Source organism: Cryphonectria parasitica, assembly GCF_011745365.1.
Source record: "Cryphonectria parasitica EP155 unplaced genomic scaffold M406scaffold_1, whole genome shotgun sequence".
Taxonomy (NCBI): domain Eukaryota; kingdom Fungi; phylum Ascomycota; class Sordariomycetes; order Diaporthales; family Cryphonectriaceae; genus Cryphonectria; species Cryphonectria parasitica.
Window position 1 is genome coordinate 5,293,392 of NW_024468909.1, and position 8,591 is coordinate 5,301,982.

At 54.3% G+C, this 8,591-nt stretch overlaps 3 protein-coding genes across 3 annotated transcripts; 1 reads left to right on the forward strand and 2 right to left on the reverse strand.

The window, feature by feature from the left end:
- Window positions 1-77: 77 nt before the first annotated feature.
- On the forward strand, window positions 78-1,527 carry M406DRAFT_67185 (family 15 glycosyltransferase; the record flags this gene model as incomplete). Its single annotated transcript, XM_040925046.1, has 4 exons — window positions 78-222; window positions 341-601; window positions 679-1,297; window positions 1,371-1,527. 4 exons carry the CDS (start codon window positions 78-80, stop codon window positions 1,525-1,527), a joined length of 1,182 nt encoding a protein of 393 aa, XP_040781779.1.
- Window positions 1,528-2,034: 507 nt separating this feature from the next.
- M406DRAFT_320521 (uncharacterized protein) lies at window positions 2,035-2,765 on the reverse strand. Its single transcript, XM_040919403.1, has one exon. It carries the CDS (start codon window positions 2,756-2,758, stop codon window positions 2,123-2,125), a length of 636 nt encoding a protein of 211 aa, XP_040781780.1. The 5' UTR covers window positions 2,759-2,765; the 3' UTR covers window positions 2,035-2,122.
- Window positions 2,766-7,083: 4,318 nt separating this feature from the next.
- M406DRAFT_326238 (uncharacterized protein) lies at window positions 7,084-8,292 on the reverse strand (the record flags this gene model as incomplete). The annotated part of the gene is made up of 2 exons (XM_040920057.1): window positions 7,084-7,099; window positions 7,136-8,292. The coding sequence occupies 2 exons, from the start codon at window positions 8,290-8,292 to the stop codon at window positions 7,084-7,086; spliced, it is 1,173 nt and encodes a 390-aa protein (XP_040781781.1).
- Window positions 8,293-8,591: the final 299 nt, after the last annotated feature.

Genomic DNA, 8,591 nt, shown 5'->3' on the forward strand with positions numbered 1-8,591 from the left:
TGCTACGATAAAGAAAAGAAAAGGCCCACAACTGCAACCTGCGACCCAATTCCTCTTGAACCAAGTCTGCCGCAGCCATGGCTATCGCTCGGCCGGTCAGAGTCCTCGGACTCGCCGCCATCTTCATGTGGTGTTTCTTCCTCTACCAGATCTTCAGGCCTGGGTCTGGGATCAAGCCATCCCTCGGCATACCCAACAACGAGAGGGATCCGTTATTAGATCGTGAGCAGCTCTTGCCTCCTTCTCCTTCTCCTCCTGTTCCTGCTCCTGCCCGCGATACTTTGCTGGCGACACAAGCATCTTCATATCTGACACTGCTTCTCTCTCTCCCCTCATATAGCAACCGGCGAACCAGAAGGCATACTGCGGCGCGCAGGTCCCGGCTATGCGCCCGACGCGAAGAACTCAGAGCGCATCAACGCTACCCTGCTGGCGCTTGTACGAAACGAGGAGCTGCAGGGCATGCTCCAGGCGATGAAAGATCTGGAGAGGACGTGGAACAACAAGTTCAACTACCCATGGACGTTTTTCAACGATGTCCCGTTCTCGGAGGAATTCAAGAAGAAGACATCAGAGGTGACAAAGGCAGAGACAAGATATGGTAAGAAACGAAGCCTAAGTGTGATGCTGCCCTGCCGGACAGGATGAGTCGCTGATGAAATACCATTTTTCCTATAGAGGTCATACCGAAAGAGCACTGGGAGATGCCGTCTTGGATCAACATGGACTTGTTCCAAGAATCCGTCAAGATCCTGCAGGAGCACGAGATTCAGTACGCCGACAAGGTCTCGTACCACCAGATGTGCCGCTGGAACAGTGGCCTCTTCTACAAGCACCCGGCCCTCAAGGACACGCAGTACTACTGGCGGGTCGAGCCCAAGGTGCACTTCTTCTGCGATATCGACTACGACGTCTTCCGCTATATGCAGGACCACAACAAGACGTACGGATTCACCATCAACCTGTACGATGCTCCAGAGTCCATCCCCACGCTGTGGCCCGAGACGACCAAGTTCCTCGCCGCCCACAGCGATTACCTGCACGACAACAATGCCCTGAACTGGCTGGTGGACAAGGCGCGGAGACCCGATCACAACGACAAGGCCAATGGCTATTCGACATGCCACTTCTGGAGCAACTTTGAGATTGGCGACATGAACTTCTGGAGGAGCCAGCCATATGAGGACTACTTCAACCACCTGGACAGGGCTGGTGGGTTCTTTTATGAGCGGTGGGGAGATGCGCCCGTGCACAGTATTGCTCTGGGCCTGTTTGAAGACAGGAATCGGATTCACTGGTACGTTTGGTGTTGTCGCATTTTTGGAGGAACCATTTTTACCGGGAATTTTAGCTGACCAACATGCTGGCAGGTTCCGAGACATTGGATATCAGCACATCCCCTTCTTTAACTGCCCCAACTCACCAAAGTGCAAGGGCTGCGTCACCGGCCGTTTCACCGATGGAGAATCATGGTTGAACAAGGAGGATTGCCGGCCAAACTGGTTCAAGTTTGCACACGCGGGCTGAAGTCGGTGGACGGCCCTGTCAGGAAACTCCAAAAAAAAAATCAAAAAATCCTTGAACGCCCAAAATCAACAAAATCAAACCCAAGGCTTGTCTTTCATGGGGGGAACGAGTGGACGATAAACACACAAGAAAATGTTGTTTTTTTTCTGATTGTGACGATACGCGTGTGTATATATATATATATATATATCCCTCCATCACGCGTCGCAAATCTCGTGGATAGTTGCGAGATTGATTGCATTTCAGGAGAGGGCGGGGGGGGGGGGGTGGGACACAAGGTGGAACACTGGTGTTTGGCGCCTAGGCGGGCAATTTCTTCTTTTCATTTTTCGCATTCATTTGCGTAGCGATCTATGCAGTAGGGCTCTTTGTTTCTTATGATATAGACTGTGGAGCAGGGCTGCTAGTTCGAGGAGGACGAACGCGCAAGAATGGCCCTGCTAGCCATTGCTTCAATGTGATTGATGATTGGTCTCGTCAAATCGAACGCGGTTTAGACTGAAACTTGCGACGCATGAAGTGCTGACCCAGGTGATGGTGGATGATGCTCATCAAATCATATCTCGAAAGACCTCGTTGTCTCGATGATATCCTCTCAAGCAGGACCAAAGACGGTCACGGCCCCCGAGGTGCCCCCAGCACAGAACTGGTCGCCAAAGCCCGCCTCTCGCCAGGCCAGACAGCTCACGACAAACCTGCGCTCCTTCTCCCTCCCATCCCTCCCGACCACCCGCTTCAGCTTCTCCTCGGTCCCGGCGGGGCCCCAAGGCACGGCAACCCTCGAGACCAGCTTGCCCGTCATCAGATCCCACACCCACAGCCTGCCCCCTCCTTCAGCCGCCGCCGCCGCTCCCTCGCCCGTCATCTCATCCCCTGCAACGACATACCTCTCCCTGCCGCCCAGCAGGCTCTGCACCCTGAGGTCCTCGTTCTTCCACCGCCCGCCGGCCCGCTCCTCCTCGCCGCCGTCGCCATCGCCGCCATACGTCCGCAGACACGTGCCCGCATCCCGATCCATCAGCCTCACCCTGCTGTCCAGGCTCCCCACCAGCACGGCCCGCCCGTCCTGCGTGAGACACAAGCTCGACACGCTCGCGCCCACCACGTCCGTCGTCACCCTGCCCATGCGCACATCATATGCCCGCACGCGCCCGTCCACCGACCCGCTGATGATCTCGGCCCCGCGCACCACGACCGCCGAGATGGCGTCTCGGGCCTCGCTCAGCACCATGATGGGCCTTGCTCCTCCGCCTCCACCGCCGCCAGACTTTGTGTCCCAGATCCGCACCGTGGTGTCGAACCCGCCCGAGACTACCAGGGAGTCGCCTGCGCCTGCCATGGCCACGCAGTTGACGCGCCCCACGTGGCCCTCGGCGGCGTGCGTGAGGCGTCGGAGGGTCTGGGCTGTCGATACGTCCCAGAGGAATACGGTGCGGTCGCCGCCGGCTGAGGCGAAGCGGGCGTTGTCGGTGGCGACGGCTAGGGAGAGGACGGAGTGGGAGTGGGCCTGGTAGGTCTGGATCAGGCGGCCTTCGGGCAGGGCTGGGGTGCTAGAGGAGTTGGTGGTGGTGGTGGTGGTGGTGGTGGTGGTGCTGTTGGTGGTGCTTGGGGTGGGGTTGTAGAGGCGGATGGAGCGGTCTGCGCTGCCGGTGAGGATGTATGTGCCGGGCGAGGCAGAATAGGCGAGGGCGTGTATTGGTCCTGGACGAGTGGTCAGTCGTAGTCCAGCCTTTATATATAAAATGAAGAGTAGAATGTTGATGCGTTCATGTCTGTCTTGCAATTTCATCTCACTCACCATTTGCGCCCGTCAAAAAGGCTATGGGCTTGTATGGGAAAGCCATTTTAAATGAGAGTCCGAGGTCGCCATGACATGACCTCGTGGAACTGGGACGCTAAGGGAGGGTGGTCGTCGATCCTCAGGGTGCCATTCTTGTAAGTTGCCAGTCCTTTGAAAATGAAGTTGCTCGTCCTTGAGTGAGACCAGTATTTGAGCATGGCCGAACAGTGCCTACTTATGTAATATGCTAACGGTACAAAGGATATCCCTAACCCCAACCCCAACCCTGATATAAACAAACAAGTTCAAGTATGGCCTCCAGTCTCATTGCTCTCGCCCTGACCAAGAGGAGGAAAAGGAAAGAGAGAAACAGGAAACAAAAAAGAAAAAGAAGAAAGAGAAAAAGTCTAAAATTCAAATAAAATAAAAAACCAAAATCAACCATAATGGACACAACTGTCCCCCCAGAGGGCGAAACATCCCCACCCCCAATGAGCAAGACCAAGCGCAAGCAAACCATCTGGCCCGACCCACTAGTCGTCGAGCCCACGACACCACCGCACACGCACATCATCATCCTCCTCCACGGCCGCGGCAGCAACGCCTCGCGCTTCGGCCTCGAGCTCCTCGCGGCGCGGTCCTCGGCCGGCAAGACCCTGGCGCAGCACTTCCCCTCGGCGCGCTTCATCTTCCCCACGGCCTAGAAGCGCCGGTCCACGGTGCTGCGGCGCGTCCCCATCAACCAGTGGTTCGACAACTTCAGCCTCGAGGACCCGGCGCAGCGCCAGCACCTGCAGTATGATGGCCTCCGGGAGACGAGCGCATTTGTGGCGGGCTTGGTGAACCGGGAAGCGGAGGTGCTCGGCGGCAGGGTGGGGCGTGTTGTGGTGGGGGGGTTGAGCCAGGGCTGTGCGGCTGCTTTGCATGTCTTGTTGAATGACTCGGCGGTGGGAAGAGGAGGAGGAGGAGGAGGAGGAGAAGGAGAAGGAGGAGGGGAGGCGACGGCGTTGGCTGGATTTATTGGGATGAGTGGCTGGTTGCCGTTTGCTGAGACATTGGATCCGACGACGGCGGCTGGCAAGGAGGACGGAAAGGGGGATGATGATGATGATGATGATGATGATGATGATGATGATGATGATGATGATGATGAAGAAGAGGATGATATTTTTGGCTCAGATGACGACGACGAGGAGGGGATGAAAATAACCAAAGATGGGGGCGAGGAGGAGGAAGAGGAGGAGGATATGGGCCAGCGCCAAGAAGCCATCCCACCTCTTCAAAACCGCCAGAGGACAGCGGCAGACACGGCTCGCGATATAGCCTCTCTGCCGGCCCGGTCTGCCGCCCAACAAGTCATGTTTCCGAACACGCCTGTGTTCCTAGGACACGGAAGAAATGACGAAAAGGTCTCGGTCAAGCTGGGGGAGCAGGCGAGACATGTGCTGGAAGGACTTGGCTGCAAGGTCCGCTGGAGAGACTACGATGAAGGACATTGGTATAAAGTCCCAGAGGAGATTGATGATATTGTAGAGTTTTTGCGAGATGTTGTGAAAACAGCGGAGTAAGTTAATAGGCATAGACGGTTATTGGCACTCGTATGGCGTACGTCTTTTTATCCTCTACATGTTTGGTTTATCTGGAAGTAAAGCACAAGAGTAATTTTCCGTTACAAGGTGCGGCGATAGGGGAATTGAAAACTGTGAGCATTGTTGAGAGATGAGCATTATTAATAGCATCCCAAACAAGTGTAGAAATACAACAATGACAAAACATCTACGACATCATTTCTCATGTCTTATAGTTTGCCTTTACTTTTTTTTTTTTTTTTTTTTCACGAGGAAATGCATTCATCAAGCCTTATCAAATATACCAACATTTATATGCATTATAACAAATCTGTCATATGATATACTAGGTTCTGTGAGTCCCCAACAGATTTATCACCTCTACAGCGAGAAGCTGTATTGCCATTTCTTTTCCTTTTTAAGTGTGCATGGTTGTAGCACATATGTTGTATCACAAAAATGCTCCTTTCCCAAAAACTCCCTTGTGATGTTTACAGAAAAACAGAAGAAAAAAGAAAAGAAAGAAAAGAACAGCAGGGGAAAAAATATCAATTGCTTTCCCATATAAAATCAGGTTGCCCTTATGATGTTTCTCTTTCCAGTACAACAAAATCAACAACGACGACGACAAGACACAAAAGCAACGGGGCTGAGCGTATCAAGCCTTTCCCGTCAAGATGGACAAACAAAACGCCGGCTGTATGCGATAACGAGAAAGTAAACAATTAACAACGCTGAGACAGAGAAAAGTATAGTGATACAGTTGAGGAAAGCATTGGCTAGGCCAGACGAAATAGAGAAAAGAGTTTGGCTTAGCTTGGCCTCTCCATGTGTCGAACTTCGGTGTATTGATTCGAATAGATCGACTCGGAACGCCAGAGGGGGGGTGTATATTGTTTGTCGGTAGAATTCGTCCAGAGGCTACACAGACCTGCCCCCATAGCCCCCTCATTCTGAAGGTCGGGAGCCTTTGTCGCCACTGAGAAACAGGCCCCCCAAGTCCAGGATTCCCGATGAGTGTTGGGGAGAGGGGGGGGGGCCTTTTTGGGTTACCGGTGTAGAACCATCAAGGGAAACCGTGGGTAGATGTGGAGTTGCAAAAAAGGTATCGGATTGGGATCGGGTGCGGGTCGGTGAGAAGAATAAAAAAAAAAAATAAAAAAAAAAGCCGGGCGTCGATAGTGCCAGGGCGTATGATGACGCGGCAGTAAATTGGACGACGACAAGAGACAGGCTCAGCCCCATTCGTCAGGATCGCCCATCGGGTAGAAATTATCCTTCTTCTGTTTTGTGTTTCTTTCCTCCCTGCAAGGAAACAGGGCGTGGAGGATTATTCAGCCCTGGATGACCGGTCAACGTTGCACTGCAGACCGCCACTCCATGATACCGGAGGTATTTCGTCTCGCATGCGTGTCCCTCAACTTTTCCGATGGCGTGGTGTAGGACTTGGGGGGCCACCGGGAGAGAAAGTGAGAACGTGCCCCCCCCCCCCTTTTTTTTTCTTCTTTCTTCTTTCTTTCTTTCTTTCTTCCCTCCCTCCCTCTTATCTCCTTTCTTTCTTTCTCTCTTTCTCTTCCACCTGCCCCTCTCCCATGACCAGCATCAGCCCCCATCCCGGAAACGCTCGTCCCGCCTGAGACAACTGCCGGCGCGTGGCGGTTGCCAAAGACGTCCCGACGACGCCACAGCTGAGACCGGGTTCGACATGCGGGAGAGTTTGCAGAGTAGCGGCCAAAAGTATATCGCCGAAATGTGAGACTCCTACACAAGCAAACATACACACACACGAGGAGGGGTAATGCCACTGGCGAATGGTGCTCATCGTTTTCGTCTGTGTGTGTCTATGTGTAGTTTAGACCTCGGGAGGAAGGGGATACAGCAGTTTGTTCATGGCCCTGCTGTCTGTCAGATATAGCATGCAGACTACTATCTGATTCATTTCGAGGTCTTTTCGGTGGTGCATCGTGGTGACCCTCCATCGACGGATAGTCAGTTGTCTTGGGCGAGATGGGAGGTGTATGTTTTGGCCTGTATCCAAAGGGCCGTATATGATGGGCGGGCGCATCGTCACGCTCATCAATGACTATTGTTGACATGGCATTGTGATGACCACCGCCTCGGGGCCTTTTCTCTTTCCTGTTAGCGAGCACGCTCTGTCACAACAACAACAACAACAACAACAAGAAGAAGAGAAGAACAATAAGGAACTCACGCATTCTTGAACCTGCAGATCCGTCCAAACTTCTCACACTGCACACACCGAGGATAGTCGGGATCACACTTGATCTTCTTCTCCCTGCACGTCAGACATGCAATCGCCAGCCTCTTGCGGGGCTTGCCGGCCTTGGTCACGCCCCAGTGCGCATTCACCGCCTCCCCGTCGATGACCGTCTTGCAGTGGGAGCCATCATCGTAAAAGTAGCACAGGCCTTCGCCGGGCACATTCTCCGACTTGACAAAACGGGGCAGGAAGTGTGTCCCCGTCCAGATCTTGGGGCCCAGCCCGTCCTTGGTTGGCAGCGTCTCGTCCTTCTCTGGAAGCATGTCTGGAAGCAGAGGCTGGAGGACATATGGGTTGGGTTGCTGTGACGTCGGATAGTGGTGCTTCTGCTGCGGTTGTTGTTGTTGCTGCTGCTGGGAACCTCGTGCCTCTTCATAGTGATAGCTCTCGTGGGGGTGTTTCTGGCCAGCCAGCGGTTGTGTCTGATAGCGGCGTTCGACCATGTCCTGGTGGAAAGACCATCTGTGGCTGGGGTCTGCTCGGCCCCGCGGCTCCCCTCTCGTGCTAGGCGAGAGCGAGTCTGGGAAGAGGCTCCTGTGATCTCCTGTGAGCGATGGGAGTGTTCTGTCAGGGAGCCTCGGCTCAAATGTAGACTTCTTGAGCTGTGGCGCATTCGACATTGGGATTCCAAAGAATGGTGAGGAACAGCTGGGCCTCTCCAGATAGCCACCGGCACTCCGGGGTGGATCCACTGGCGAGGTTGCAGCATGGTAGGCCTGCTGCTGTTGTTGTTGCTGCTGTTGTTGCTGCTGCTGTTGCTGCTGCTGATCCGAGCGCGAGGTGGGGAGGGATCGTACGCCCTGAGGGAAGAGGCTGCTCAGAGGAGGGAGGGTTGGCCGTGCAGGAGGAGCTGCGCCCGTCAGCTCAGCAAAGGAGGGCTTCGTCTTCTTCCGCGGACTCCCCACAGAGCGCTTCCTGCCCGAGTCATCGGTGGTGCCGCTAGAGAAGTGAGGATGGTCATAGCTGGCCATGGGCGGCGAGGGAGGGCCGCTCGGCCTCGATAGCCAGGCCGAATGACCCTCGGAGGATATCGACGAATATGTTGACGAACTGGGGCTCACCAGTTCCGGCGGCGTCTGGGGGAGGTAGTGGGAAGGGGCGGCACGTTGCTGCTGGCATCGGTAGTTGGACAACATCCCCAATGATGATCATGTGCTGTTGGGAAAGGAAAATGGTGGTGTGTTCCCAGGTGAGGAGGGTAGGAGGAGAAAAGGATCCAGAGGGGCCGGCGGGTCAAGTGTTTACTTTGTTTCTCGCATCTCTCTCTCTCTCTCTGTCTTGGAGGAGTTGTTTTTAATAAAAGGCCGTCAAGGGGGGAATTTTGCCAGATATTGTAGGGTCTTTGCTAACAGGCAAGCCACAGTCCAGCAGGGGGGGGGGCAGCCAGAAATATATGTTGATTGAGGCAGGATGGCCGTGGTAGGAGTGAGGTCCG